Source organism: Pleurodeles waltl, chromosome 8, assembly GCF_031143425.1.
Source record: "Pleurodeles waltl isolate 20211129_DDA chromosome 8, aPleWal1.hap1.20221129, whole genome shotgun sequence".
NCBI lineage: Eukaryota > Metazoa > Chordata > Amphibia > Caudata > Salamandridae > Pleurodeles > Pleurodeles waltl.
Genome location: NC_090447.1, coordinates 71,397,692 through 71,413,529, shown reverse-complemented (window position 1 = coordinate 71,413,529; position 15,838 = coordinate 71,397,692). Strand labels below are relative to the sequence as shown.

The window sequence follows — 15,838 nt, the reverse complement described above, 5'->3', positions numbered from 1 at the left end:
GCTTCACAAAGTGACATTGCGTGGCTTCATAAAACGCATTTAAGGTTTACATCACGCATGTACGATGTTGTGTGGTGCACACCCGACGCAAACCGACTCTTAAATGTGACCCTAAATTTGTTCGCATAGAGCAAATCAAGATGCACAAGCTACAACCAACTGTGCCCTCTCAGATGTGCCGCCACTCCTCTGAGCACTAGAAAACATAGGTGTCAAGCTTCTGCTTAAGATTTGCTGCTGAGGCATTCTGCTTGACTGCCCTCCAGCTATGAGCAGAACCAGAGACTAAGGTATCAGTGACCTTGACAAAAACACAATGGGTGTTCAAATAGCAGCTCAGGTAACAATGACCCTCCAGCAGTCAAATCAAACAGGAACAGAACAAAAGGTACTCACCCATGGAGGCATTGAAGAAAACAGAGGCTGATCTTAACCCTTTTGTGGTAGGAATGATTGCAAAGTGGCTGTTTTGTCAAGTCAAATCTGGTGACTTTTTGTCATGTGTGATTGTCAGCCAGATATAATCAGATGAATCTATACCTGTTTTACAGCAACAAAAAACTTTGCGGCCTGAAGGAGATTTAAATGCCATGAGTCCTGTAGCACTGAATGCTATGATCATGAAAGCCCCTCCATATAGTTATATACGAGGAAAACATGTTAGTACTTCATTTACAGTAGACCCAGCCATGTAGGCATGAGCCTTAGAGCCTGGGGAACTGAAGGGACCCTTCAATGCTAAGACTCTCGGTCTAACAACAAAAGCCGTATCAGTGTCCAAGACCTCAACAGATCATTCACTACTTAACTGTTCCAAATGATGGCCAGAGTAGAAAACTCACCTGGGCCAAATGAGCAAACACATAGCCAGCAAAGTTCATGGCTTCTTTGCAGTCGTAGTATTTGGAAATTAGCCACAGGAGTACAAAAAAAAGGGAAGAGAAACGGACACCCGAAGCTGTTCCTTCAGACGACAAACTGGAAAAGTAATCAGATAAAACTCTCTACAAGCCACTGTGGGGTATATTTACTAAGATTTTGTGCCTTTATTTGCATCAGAAAAGTGACACAAATCAAATCAAAACCTTTTTTCCAATCAACTTTCCAGCTCAAAACTTGTTTCGCACCGAAACTTCACTTGAAAGTAGCAGAAAGCAGTGGACATCGCTTATTTGCTTTATTTAGCACCAAGAGGGCATTCCATCGGTGATGCATGGGTGTTGCCATGCAACCACCTGTGGTTATTGACGCAAAACCCTATCTACTAAAAATAGAGACAGGGTTCGGCATCAAATAATAGCTCACTTTTGAAATAGGTGCTACCAAGTAGAAATGCTGTTATTTCTCCTTCGATTACAGACTTTGCATGTGTGTTGCACTGTACAGCACATATACATAGTACAAAAAGTTTTGAAGGTACTGTAAGCATAGTATTTTGTACTAGAAGAGTGAACCTTCCAGTACAATACCGATGGTAGATGTAGGTAGACACCTTGAACTATGGTGCAAACGTGTGTGCATGTCACTCGGCAGCCTGATTGTGCGCCGGCGGAGGAGAGTATTGTATCTCTGTAGATATGGCGCATTCCTGCTCTCTCTCGTCACGCAACGTAGCGCAGCGTTGTTGGCTACTTAGCAAATAGTCTGCTGCATTTCTTTCAAAGCCCTGCATGGCCGTGACCCTGTTTTTATGTAGATAAATGTTCTTGGTATTCATCTTCTAGAACTTGATGTCCATTGGTTTTTTGCTCCAGTTTCCAAAGATAAAATAAGTTTTATCAGACAGCCTTAAAGCAGAACTTACTTCCACTTTGCTTGAGGGGTCAAATAAATCTGTTTAATTTTAGGGAGCCGCTCAAAACTTGGGTGTTAACTGTTTGCACCAAAGACGGTTAAAATACTTACGTGTGCCAGGACCCCTTCAGGTAATCGCACACCTTAGAACTATTTAAAATAATAACCCCCTTTAATGCACAGCACAGCATTGCTCCCCATAGATCTATATGTTACAAATATCAACGCATACATACAAAAACTGAAAAAGCTCAGATATCTGTCAGATTTCTTCAGTGCTCAGTTTTATCCCCCACTCTTTTGAACCTGTACCTCCAGCTACTGAGCTCTCATGGATGTCATTTAGGGGGTCACCAGGGGTCATAACTGCAACCCCCGGGCTTGCCTCTTGCGACCCCTGGCACTGTCTTTGCAAACCCTGTCCTCAGAGATGGCACAATCAATGCCAGGAACAGGATGCCAGCTTGTCCTTATGGGTGTTGGTTGGGGCTCCACTCTCTTTGTTGTCCCTTATGTGCGACCCTTGACCCTAGGGTAGGTCGCTTCCCCCGCCGCTGCAACTCCACCTGCCCAGGCTCCTGCCACCTCCAGCAGACCGTAAGTACTCCCTTGCGCTCCCCCCTGTCCAGCCCCTCGTTTTCTCTTCTGTCTTCTGTGCTCTCTCCCTTGTCCAAAGTCCTTCGTTTTTCTTCTGCTCTCTCCCCTGTCCTAAGTCCTTCGTTTTTCTTCTGCTCTCTCCCTTGTCCAAAGTCCTTCGTTTTTCTTCTGCTCTCTCCCCTGTTCAAAGTCCTTCGTTTTTCTTCTGCTCTCTGTCTTTGTCCAAACTCCTTCATTTTTTTCTGCTCTCTCTCTTGTTCAAACTCCTTCGTTTTTCTTCTGCTTTCTCCCTTGTCCAAACTCCTTCGTTTTTCTTCTGCTCTCTCCCTTGTCCAAACTCCTTCGTTTTTCTTCTGCTCTCTCCCTCGTCCAAAGTCCTTCGTTTTTGTTCTGCTCTCTCCCTTGTCCAAAGTGCTTCGTTTTTCTTCTGCTCTCTCCCCTGTCCAAAGTCCTTCGTTTTTCTTCTGCTCTCTGTCTTTGTCCAAACTCCTTCATTTTTTCTGCTTTCTCCCTTGTTCAAACTCCTTCGTTTTTCTTCTGCTCTCTGTCTTTGTCCAAAGTCCTTCGTTTTTCTTCTGCTCTCTCCCTTGTCCAAAGTCCTTCGTTTTTCTTCTGCTCTCTCCCTTGTCCAAAGTCCTTTGTTTTTCTTCTGCTCTCTCCCTTGTCCAAACTCCTTCGTTTTTCTTCTGCTCTCTCCCCTGTCCAAAGTCCTTTGTTTTTCTTCTGCTCTCTCCCTTTTTCAAACTCCTTCATTTTTCTTCTGCTCTCTGCCTTGTCCAAACTCCTTCGTTTTTCTTCTGCTCTCTCCCTTGTCCAAAGTCCTTTGTTTTTCTTCTGCTCCCTCCCTTGTCCAAAGTCCTTCGTTTTTCTTCTGCTCTCTCCCCTGTCTAAAGTCTTTCGTTTTTCTTCTGCTCTCTGTCTTTGTCCAAACTCCTTCATTTTTTTCTGCTCTCTCCCTTGTCCAAACTCCTTCGTTTTACTTCTGCTCTCTGTCTTTGTCCAAAGTCCTTCGTTTTTCTTCTGCTCTCTCCATTTTTCAAACTCTTTCGTTTTTCTTCTGCTCTCTGTCTTTGTCCTAGCTCCTCGTTTCTCTTCCATCGCCTGTGAATTTTTCCCTTTTTTCCAACTTTCCCTTCTTTCTCGGCCCCCGCTCCTCTGCTTTCCCGCCGCTGCCACCCGTGCAGCCCCGCCCCCGCTCTCATTCGTCACCCTCCCTCCCGCCCCCCACCCCCAGCTGTCCCCTCCTCCCCCCCTCCTCCCTCTTATGGCGCCCGCTGCGCGGCGAAGACAGCGACCCTTGACCGTAGGGTAGGTCGCTTCCCCCGCCACTGCAACTCCACCTGTCCAGGCTCCTGCCACCTCCAGCAGACCGTAAGTACTCCCTTGCGCTCGCCCGTGTCCAGCCCCTCGTTTTCCCTTCTGTCTTCTGTGCTCTCTCCCTTGTCCAAAGTCCTTCTTATTCTTCTGCTCTCTCCCTTGTCCAAACTCCTTCGTTTTTCTTCTGCTCTCTCCCTTGTCCAAAGTCCTTCGTTTTTCTTCTGCTCTCTCCCTTGTCCAAAGTCCTTCGTTATTCTTCTGCTCTCTCCCTTGTCCAAAGTCCTTCGTTATTCTTCTGCTCTCTCCCTTGTCCAAACTCCTTCGTTTTTCTTCTGCTCTCTCCCTTGTCCAAAGTCCTTCGTTTTTCTTCTGCTCTCTCCCTTGTCCAAAGTCCTTCGTTTTTCTTCTGCCCTCTCCCTTGTCCAAAGTCCTTCGTTTTTCTTCTGCCCTCTGTCTTTGTCCAAAGTCCTTCGTTTTTCTTCTGCTCTCTGTCTTTGTCCAAAGTCCTTTGTTTTTCTTCTGCTCTCTCCCTTGTCCAAAGTCCTTCGTTTTTCTTCTGCTCTCTCCCTTGTCCAAAGTCCTTCGTTTTTCTTCTGCTCTCTCCCTTGTTCAAACTCCTTCGTTTTTCTCCTGCTCTCTGTCTTTGTCCTAGCTCCTCGTTTCTCTTCCATCTCCTGTGAATTTTTCCCTTTTTTCCAACTTTCCCTACTTTCTCGGCCCCCGCCCCTGCCCTCTGCTTTCCCGCCGCTGCCACCCATGCGGCCCCGCCCCCCTGCTCCCATTCGTCACCCTCCCTCCCGCCCCCAGCTGACCCCTGCCCCCCCCACCTCCCTCTTATGGCGGCCGCTGTGCGGCCGCGCCGCTGGCACGCCGAAGGCGCGCCAAAGGCAAGCCCGTCTGCGCCCGTCCGCGCCTGTACCGCGCCCAGCGCAGGTACCCCTGGCCCCCAGCGCTTCCAAACCCCGCAGCTCCGCTACAACGCCGCCTCCCTCCACGCACTCAACCCGGGACATACCACAACCTGCTACCAAGCCAGCCCGAAACGCACTCATGGACCCTTCGCATGTCAAACCTGCAAGCATACCTTCCTCCGCGACTGCACCCAGCCCACGTGCCAATAACCACCTCAAGTGCATCCTCATCAACGCACACTCCGTCCACAAGCACGCCACTGAACTATGGGACCTCCTGGACTCTACCGCACCGGACGTCGCCTTCATCACTGAGACCTGGATGAACGCCTCATCGGCCCCCGACATCGCCATTGCAATCCCCGACGGCTACAAGATCGCCAGGAAAGACCGTCCCAACCGAGTCGGAGGAGGAATTGCCATCATATTCAAGAGCTCCATCAACATCACTACCTCCACCGAAGACACCCCCCTCGCCGCTGAACACATGCACTTCCAGATCCACACCGACCCCAGGACCACCCTCAGAGGAACTCTCATCTAGAGGCCCCCTGGACCACGTGCCCTTTTCACGCCCTAGCCTCGCCAGACTACATCCTCCTCGGAGACCTGAACTTCCACCTGGAGCAGAACAACGACACCAACACCACCACCCTGCTCGACAACCTCGACAACCTCGGCCTCAAGCAACTGGTGAACACCCCCACCCACATTGACGAACACATGCTCGACCCCATCTTCTCCGCCAGCAACCACATATCCTTCAGCCACTCCTCCGAAATACACTGGACCGACCACAGATGTGTCCACTTCTCCTTCAGACGCAAGACTCTCCACCTTCGCACACAACCTATCTCACGCAGACCTTGGAACAAAATCTCCACAAAACAACTACTCTCCACTTTCAACCACAACCAACCTACCATCACCTCTGACGCCAACAACGCAGCCCTCAGCCTCACAAAGTGGATCACCAACTGCACTGACAACCTCGCCCCCCTCAGACGCCTCCCAAGACAGACCAACACCAGAAAACCTCAATGGTTCACAGACGCCCTCAAAGAATCCAAGAAAACCTGCCATACCCTCGAGAAAACCTAGCGCAAAGATCACACCGCAGAAAACATGTCAGCCCTCAAAATCGCCACCCGCGAACACCACCAGCTGATCCGTGCCACCAAAAGAGCATCCTTCAAAGAAAGACTGGACAAGAACACCCACAACAGCAAAGAACTCTTCAACATCGTCAAAGAGCTCTCCAATCCCAACGCCAGCTCCAACTCCATCACGCCTTCACAAGAACTCTGCAACTCCCTCGCTACCTTCTTCCATCGAAAGATCACCGACCTACACAACAGCTTTGGTCCACAGACCCCGCCGACCACCACGGAACCCACAGCCCCAGCTGTCACCCTTAACGCCTGGACTCCCATCAGCACCGAAGAGACCAAAACTACCATGAACACCATCCACTCCGGTGCCCCCTCGGACCGTTGCCCACATTACATCTTCAACAAAGCCGACGCCAGCATCGCCCCCTATCTCCAGACCATCATCAACAGCTCGTTTGCATCTGCCACCTTCCCCGAGAGCTGGAAACACGCGGAAATCAACGCTCTCCTGAAGAAACCCACGGCGGACCCCAGCGACCTGAAGAACTTCCGCCCCATCTCGCTCCTCCCCTACCCGGCCAAAGTCATCGAGAAGGCCATCAACAAACAACTGACAAACTTCCTCGAAGACAACAACCTGCTCGACCCCTCCCAATCCGGATTCCGGGCCAACCACAGCACGGAAACCGCCCTCATCGCAGTCACCGACGACATCCGAACTCTGCTGGACAACGGAGAAACAGCCGCCCTCATCCTCCTCGACCTCTCGGCTGCCTTCGACACCGTCTGCCACCGCACCCTAATAACCCGCCTCCGCTCCACCGGTATCCAAGGACAGGCCCTGGACTGGATCGCCTCTTTTCTCTGACCGCTCCCAAAGAGTCTACCTCCCGCCTTTCCGCTCGGACCCCACTGAGATCATCTGCGGCGTCCCACAGGGTTCCTCGCTCAGCTCTACTCTCTTCAATGTCTACATGAGCCCCCTCGCCGACATCGTACGCAAACACAACATCAACATCATCTCCTACGCCCACGACACCCAGCTGATACTCTCCCTCACCAAAGACCCAGCCACCGCCAAAACCAACCTGCAGGATGGAATGAAAGACGTCGCAGAATGGATGAAACTCAGTCTTCTGAAGCTGAACTCAGACAAAACGGAAGTCCTCATCCTCGGAAACTCCCTGTCCGCCTGGGACGATTCCTGGTGGCCCACGGCCCTGGGCACCGCACCGACCCCCTCAGACCACGCACGCAACCTCGGATTCATCCTGGACCCCCTCCTCACCATGACCAAGCAAGTCAACGCCGTCTCGTCTTCCTGCTTCCTCACATTCCGCATGCTCCAAAAGATCTTCCGCTGGATCCCCGCCGACACCAGAAAAACTGTGACCCACGCCCTCGTCACTAGCCGCCTAGACTACGGAAACACCCTAAATGCAGGAATCACCGCAAAACTTCAGAAACGTCTTCAGCGAATACAAAACGCCTCTGCACGCCTCATCCTCGACGTACCCCGCCACATCTCCGCCCACCTGGGACACCTGCACTGGCTACCCGTCAACAAAAGGATCACCTTCAGGCTCCTCACCCACGCACACAAAGCCCTCCACAACAAGGGCCCCGAATACCTCAACCGTCGCCTCACCTTGTACACGCCCACCCGTCAACTTCGCTCCACCAGCCTCGCTCTCGCCGCCGTCCCTCGCATCCGCCGAACCACTGCAGGTGGGAAATCCTTCTCCTACCTGGCAGCCAAGACGTGGAATTCCCTCCCTGCCCACCTCAGGACCACCCAGGACCACCTCGCCTTCCGGAGGCAGCTCAAGACCTGGCTCTTCGAGCAGCAGTGACCCCCCCCAGCGCCTTGAGACCCCCACGGGTGAGTAGCGCGCTGTATAAATATGATTGATTGATTGATTGATTATTCTTTTTGTTTACACTAATAGTGAATTATTTATCATCCCTGACAGCTCAGGTAAGTAAAAAATGCTTTTAAATGTATGTTGGGTGTGTGATGTGGCTGAGTGTGTGTTTATGTGAGAGAGTATGTGTAAACATTAATGAGTATTTGTGGAAACGTTCGTTTGAGTGAAATTGTAGGTCAAAGGGCATATGACGTCATTTCCGCGACCCCTGGCATTTTGGTGAATTGACGTTCGTTTGAGCTCTACATTTGAAATGGAAAGTTACCTGACCCATCAGTATGAGAATAGAACAGATGTTTGGTTTAGAAATTCTCCGCTCATGCCTGGCAGAGTTTAAAGCCTGGATGGGGAAGAAACGGAATGCTGAATCCCCAAAAAACACTGAATTCTCAGTAATTGCGCCCCAGACACAAAAAAATGACAGTTCAATTATTGATGAGTTAAGATGGAATGGCTTCTCTCTGGTCGTCTGTCCATCAGTAAAATCACTAGGCTTTATTCGTGACTCCATCCTCTCGCTTTTGTCACACATCAACAAAATAGCAAAATCTACAAACCATCACCTCCCCAACTCAAAATGATCAAGTACTCACATTCCACTGATCACCTGAGAGTGCCTTGATCATCTCACGGCTCGACTTTCAGAACAGGATTGCCACAGTCCCCTCTCCCGCCACTAAAACCAATTCCCATTCCACAAACTGTTCAAACACAAAACAATAAGACATTGGGGCAGTCGGACTTTGACCCAACGCTAGGTGGGAAAAGGGCATAAAAAGGAGAGTGAAGAGGAGCAGAGTGATCGGAAAACAGTGACAAAGGGAGAAAGTAGGGGTGAAAAATACTCTGCAGGAATAAGATAAAGAGAAGGTGTAGGGCGGTGGATGAAAGAGACAGGAAGTGGAAGCACAAGTAGACAAGCTTGATAGTCAGTAGCCCCAGCAATCAGGAGTGTTGGTGGTCCTCTGACAGGATCCTAAGAAAAGCTTTGAGCTCTTCCACTTAAATGTTTAAAAAATGTATCCCTTGGACAGAGCCACAAAACGCTCAATCTATGGGAAAGCAGACCTAGTGAGGACCACTACTAGGTAAAGCATAATATCTAGGACTTTTAGGACTTTTAGTGTTCTTACCTTGCTCAACCGGACACTGGTGTAATCGGTCCTTCCTAATTCTCCAGATGATCTCTTGGTCCCAACGTAAAGTGCGCATGTGTTCTTTGTAAGGCCTGCTGTAAGGAGTCAGTGAGTGGAGGAAGCTGAAGGTCCTAGCAGTTGCACTTTTGAAAGAACTATCCAATCCCAAGGAGGAGACCGAGGAACCAAAAGGTAGTGGCTCGTCCGGGATCTCTATTATCCATGCTTGTATTAGCACATCGAGGATATAGATGGAGTGCTTAATGAAATAGTCCTCCCTGAACACCATGTGAGCAGGGAACTCCAGCTTGACCACGCGTAGCCTCTTACTTTCATGAGGGCCACAAACCCAACACTTCTTGAAGACAGGTACTGAAGACTTCGTCAAAGATGAAGCCAAAATTTCAAAGAACACAATCTGTCTCTTCGGACAATAATAGAGAACCTGCAGGGGGTATCCAAACACTGGAACCTGAGGGGCATTGAGAAACCGGATGGAGGGCTCCTTTGATTCTTGGTCATCTTCAAAGTATAGACTTTCTTGTGCAAAGAGCTTAAGGAAAATAAAAACAATGTTAGCAAGTCACCCAAAGTCTATAGTTAAACAGGTTAGCAGTAGTAAAAGTTAGAGCTACTTTAAAGATCAAACTGTAACAGGGAATCTAGAGTGATTACCTTACACCCACATTTAGTATAGTCAAACATCTTCCACCACAGCACGGATTGTGGAATTGTGCTCAGAAGAAGACATAAAATTAGAAATCAACTATGCAGTTTTTCATATAATGGCTAACAGTGGACTACCACCATTGAAGGGTATAGGTTGAGGATACTGAAGCCCAAATATCAAAGAGAAAGAATAACATTGCAACAATATATTGAAAAGTAAGTTTCTATATATTTTCCATACGAGCTCCACATTACGTACCTTGGTGAAATATATATCTTCACGGTACATAGATGTGGAGCTAAGCATAGTAAATCCTTACCTCCCTCGATGCACTTTCCTTTGGATATTTTGTCCTTCGATACTGTTCGGTCAATATTTGGGATTCAATATTTCCTTCAGCAATCCTTTGAAGAAGTCATTTAATGTCTTTAACAATTTCATTTGAAAAATTAAAAAACATCCAACTGCATTTTTAGCCTATAGATCATTATTGGGGGGTGTGGCCAAGTAAAATGGCGAATGGACGCTAATCTAGTGTGCTCCGTCTCCCTACAGAATAATCCTACAGAATCCTGCCTATGGAAACCTTCAGCATCACTCATACCAGATCTACCAAGTCAAAAAAAGAATGTGGCGGGAGTAAAGATCTGGCCGAGGCTGCCTGGGAGCAGTGAGATTGAGAACCCGTGAGGCCTGAGGCTTCCCCCAGAGCAGATGCTGAATTCAGGGTGGGCGGTGGCTGGTGAGACTGGACCCGTTCACTCAAGGCTCCCCTCCAAGAGTCTGAGGGAGCAATGTTTCCCAGGATGGGTCCTAGTGGTTCTGCGTGGTTTCTGAGGTGTTCTGAGAACAGCGGTGGTGGCTATCTTTGATCGGGATCCCTCCTCAAAGGCTCGTCGGCCAGGAGGGTGAGGCTGGCCTTGTATGGTTCTCTGGGGCTCGACAAGGCCCTTTTGGATCATCTACTGTGTCCCCTACTCCCATATCACAGACAGGAGATGCTCCTGGATTGACTCCCTTATCATGCGCTGTGAGCTAACCTTGAACTGCAGGGGCCCACTGACAAGGACTGATCCCCGATTGCACACACACTGCACAAGGCCAAAGACACACACAGGTACCCCAGCTGACAGAGATGCTGCAAGAGTGCCATCACCTATGACACCGTACGAATAGGCGAGAAGGGTGAGGAGCCCTAAATTCAGACAGGCGAGTGGTGGAGACAGCATAGGTGCAGGGGAGACTGCAGAGTTGCGGCTTTGGAGGCTTAGACAGAACTGGCCAGAGGATGGGCTGCTGCATCTAAGCACACAACTGAAGTTTCCACTAGGAGACTGACTGGGATCAGACAATAAGGCCATCACAGTGAGGGGCTCACCAAGAGGTGCCTCATAGTAGGGTCTGTTCAAGTGTGTTGACTTCCAGGGTGGGTGAGTGCCTCTCCCAGAAAGGACCCATGGGGGGACTGCCTGTGCTCGTAGGCCAGAGGCCCTAAGTGTGTTTCAAGTGACATTTGTAGGGACACCGAACCATGTGGAAGGGGGAAGTGGCCAGGGAAACTCAGGATACTACGAAGTACACTCAGGGCCCGGGCAGCTTACCACACACCAGTAGGGCGCTAAACCATCTGAGGACTCTGGGGGCATCCCTGAGGAGCTCGCAAGAGCATAACTGATCGCAGCCAGACAGGGTTCCTGGATGACACCGGAGGTAAAGATCGACTTGGTCTCCATCAAGGGCAATTTGCTTCGCACTGGCTTACACAAGGTGGTCAGCAAAGTGAAGTCTTTGGAGCAATCGATAGGAATGCTACAAAAGGAAATATAAACCCTCAAAAATCAGAAGTCCAAGATGATGGTGACAAAAAAGACTCTGGAGGACCGAACAGAGGATGCAAAGAGGTGAACGTGCTGTAATAATAATTTGGGCTTCCTGAAGAGGGTGGGGCACGCTGCGGCGGGGCACTTCTTGGAGCAATGGATTCTACACATGCTTAGGCCGCAGCAGTTATCTTCTATGTTCACCAGTGTGAGAGCAGATAAGGCGCTCGTGGTGAGGCTGCTGCCGGAGGCCCCTTCTTAGTTACTACTAGCCAGGATTTTCAACTACAAGGATTGCAACATTATCCTCCTGGGAGCCAGGGAGGCCTTGAACGTCCAATATCACAACCACAAAACTACCACATATACTGGAAGGTTCAGTCATGGAGGAAGACGTTCCTTGACATAAAGCAGAAACAAAAAACGTTCAACCTCCTTTACATGCTGCTATACCCAGCTTGGCTGAGAGTGGTGGCGCAAGGTAAAATTGATTTTTTGAGGGCGCAGAGGAGGCGTGGTCTGTTGGAATTGAAAATTACTCTGCATGATAAAATGTGTAGCCCTTCCCTGAGTGCCCAGCTGTACTGTTGTCTGGATTTTTAATGCTGATTTTGTCATAGGCGAACATGGATCATGTGTGTGTCCCATGACATAGGCCTGTTGGACCGGAAGGTGCACCAAAAGCGCTACCCTCGGAGAGGTGGAAGGCTACTGCCTTCACCAGGAGTTAAGCAGCACAAGCACAGCGGTGGCAGCATACCTTGAGGTGATCAGTAGTAGTGAACAGGACCTTTTTACCCTATGTCACTGGAGTGAGGCCTACAGGCTCACTCACCTTTTTAAAAGTTCTGCTGCTGTGTGCTTAACTCACCCTTGGTCTACATCAGGTAAGTTGTGGATTGCTGCGCAGCGCGGGAGTAGTGAATCTGCATTGGATGTATCTCCACCTAGGAAGGGTGCAATACAAGAATGGAACGGTTATGTGCAGTACATGTGCAGTTAGTACAAAGTACATGTTCTGGGTGTATGTAAGCAAAGAATGATACATGACATGAGAAAATAGTGCTGTGCAGTGCATGTGTGGATAAAGCATGTGCTGAGTGGAAATGTGTGTTTATGTGAAGTAGAATACCTGAAGAACAAATAGGAGGAGAGGAATCCCCCCAGTGGATTGCTGCATTCCTGTGAGCTGTGTGGGGACACACTGGAGGGAACAGGAAAAGACTCCATGTACATTTCAAAATATTGTTCTTTGATTTAGTGATAGACCACACGGAAGGGGTCTGGACACATCTCAGGAAGGAAGAAGCTGCTGATAAGTCAATCATAAAGAGTAGGGCTGAGGGTCTGGTATTAGCCTTTTGATGCAGCTATCGCTGTGGCTGACATTCAGGTGTGAACTCTGGTCACTCCTATGAATTGTGCTGTGGACAATCAGATTTGGAGTTGTGCCTACTGTGGCAGACCTCTTTCATGAAGGAAGAAGAAAGTGTCCACGTCAAAAGAAGCAGAACCCCAACATACATAAAACTTCAAAGACCCAGACCTTCATTACATTTGGTGTCTGAAAAGGACTATAAGAAGGGGAGGCTGAGTACCCAAAAATGTGCCATCTGCCAAGCAGCCAGACGGGCCGTGTAAGAAGAGGAAGTACGACTGGTGCCAAGGCCTGCTAGTCTCTCTGCTGAGTGAGGAAATAGCAACCAAGGAAACCGAGATCACCTGTCCTGGAGCCTGGAGCACCCGCGCGTGTCTGCCTGATAAGACCAGTGTGCCCTGTGAGGAAGAGAATAGCGTTGGAGGGAGCAAGGTCTAATGGGGAGCCCTACCATGAGGACTCCATGTGTAAGGTGTGAGGATTCTACTGAGCACTGGTTGGGCCATAGCCTGTGTGCAAAACTGTTTTCAGTGACCCTCATATGCCAGACTGCAGTAGACTGAGCCATGTGTTGAGCACCAAGCAGGTCTTGCCACACCCGTTCCACAGTGCAGTGGTGACCATGTATGTCAGAGGAGGCCAACGGTAAAGTTCCCGCTCAAGGAGCGCCAAGATCTCTGACTGTCTGGGCTGAAGCACTGAGGCTGGAAGAGCCTGTGCCTGCATCACCACATACCGCAACAACCCCACATGCCAGGAGGGGCTGCCGGGTCAAACATTGCCACTGGCTTCTGGCCACTGCCCGAAGGAAAGGAAAGACCGAGGCTATGACTCATGGATTGGAGCAACTCTGCGGGGGAACTGCCCCCAGCTCACCACAGAGGATTTGTCGGAAATGCTGTGAATGACATTGCATCCTCACTGGCTCTGAACAGGAGTGGAAAAAAGTATTCCCCACCCCATTGAACAATGTCAACTTACCGCTTATTTGTGAGCACGGAGCTACTCCGACATCCTGCATCGCTCCTCCAGAGAGAGAGCCTGCGCCGTCGGGTGCTGCTGCATTTTTATGGTGAGCAGCCTGTCCTCACCGAACTGAGCAGGACTCGCGGGTGTATGTTTGAAGGTGCCCAATGCATCGGTGAACCTTCTGTGCTGCGAGAGCTGGTAAGACGAGTATTGGGCCAGTTGAGCCACGGGAGAACTAACTGCTAACGGTGCTGCGACACCATAGACTCTTTCAGCTAAGTTTGTTAAGGGTCAAAAGGGAGAACTATTGAGTACAGCCTAATCGTTTGCATTCCCTGATGCAGCCACCAGTGAATGGGGAATAACCCTGAACACGTTGCATGAAGGAGGATGGGACAACTACGGGAGCCCTGACTTCAAGGGGAGCTGTGTTGTTATGTTTGAATGTTGCATTTCTTTGCCTGTGTAGAGTTAGAAATAAAATACTACATTTTCTTATAAAAGCAAGTATTTGGCTGGACATTGAGATATTATTCATACTGTTTGTACTTTGAGTTATGAGTCATGTCCAGTGACCTGAATCTACCTCCCCAGAGGGATCCTTGACTGCTCGACCACAGCTACCACTGAGAGTCAAGTGCAGAAGGAGTACTTGGCCCAGGTCAGCATAATCCATATTGGGTCAGGCCCCAGGACATCAAGTATAAAAGGACTGAACCAACACAGTTGGTCCCAGTAGCCCCTGCAGGCCGTGTGGCCCTCTGAAAGGGGTTGTGGCAAGGTCCTGGCTAGAGCTCTGAGATCAGGTGCACTGATTAGAACGTGGGCCCTCTGGTCACACCCGAGTGGGGAGAAGAGGGGTGAGTGTCAAAAGGGGAGTGAGAGCCTTGTCAGAGCCTCCAGACAAGATAAACTGGCAGACAGAGCACGTACTGTTGCAGGGATAAGGTACGCTAGCGGTGGAGGATAGAGGGGTGTCTACAGGGGATCGATCAGGAGACTAATCCCCAAACCAGATGGTGGCCTGATAGTTCTCACTGGGTGAACTGCACCACACCGGGAGAAAGAAGACTACACTTTGAGGTTTAGCCTCGGACAAGATGGTTAGACGATTGCAGGTCCTTGTCATTTGGGGGGATGGTGACCCATACAGAACTAGATTGAATGGCCAAGATTGTGATAGTAATTCATATTTAAGGCATGACATGCACTTGATAATAATGTGATAACAAATGGCAGAGGGTGCACAAATTGGTGATGGTTAGGGCAGCTAGGGTGGGCCTTTCCCGAGGCACCCTGACCACTCTTGGTCTTGGGGTGCACTGGGAGGGAGCTTCCTCCACATATTCTATTGAGTAGCGTTAGTGTTATATCATTGTGGAGGGTGTTGGGTTATGACCACTGGATTGGAGGAAGGAGGGTTGGATTGGGTAGGCACGCTGTTAGAAGATTCTCAAGTGTTTATCCCGGAAGGGGGCGGAGGGGACGGGGTTGGCAGTTTAAAATGTTACGTAACTGGGACACTGCATTGGCCGGCTCACTAACAAAGTGTCTCATAATGTCAGGAAGGGTTGTGGGGTTTAGGAGGGAATTTGAATGGGAAGCCTGCAGCCCGGTAGTGGGGAATCCATGGACCCATGACTTATAATAGGTATGACATCAGTAAGTGGGGTATCTGTGGCCTGGGAACTTTTGTAAAAGACACCAGGTTCTAACATTTCTACGCTGACACAAAATACAGATAGCCTGTCTCCAGGAAATGCACTTGAAAGAGTCAGAGGCTGAGAAACTAAACATGAAATGGAAAGAACACCTGTATTCCTCCACGTATTCAGCATATCCTAGAGGGATGTCCATGTGGGTGGCCCCAGGATACCTAACAGACTTAACATACTCGGAAGCAGATGTGGAGGGAAGGTATATTCTTTTGCAGGGGACGTTAGATTGGAGAGAACTCAGCATCCTTATCATTTATGCACCAAATACGGATAACGGTGACTCTTCTTCAAGATTCAGGACTTGCTATTGGACTTTTCTGGAGCCTCCATACTATGGACATGAATTTCAACTGCATATTTGTTGGGCCCCTTGACAGATATCCTTCCAAACACAACATGAAGGCTTACATCGTGACTGCATTGCAACAAGTAATAAATATTACAGGCAGTGCAGATGTGTGGAGAGAGTTCCACCCACTGGACATGCC

General features: G+C 49.4%; 1 protein-coding gene across 1 annotated transcript in view; it reads right to left on the bottom strand.

Moving 5' to 3' along the window:
- LOC138249714 (protein sel-1 homolog 3-like) overlaps positions 1-15,838 on the bottom strand; it is a 320,950-nt gene that overhangs the window by 274,164 nt on the left and 30,948 nt on the right. The window contains exon 3 of the mRNA XM_069203733.1: positions 8,793-9,348. Within this exon, the coding sequence (XP_069059834.1) occupies positions 8,793-9,348 (556 nt within the window). The remainder of the gene's footprint in view (positions 1-8,792; positions 9,349-15,838) is intronic.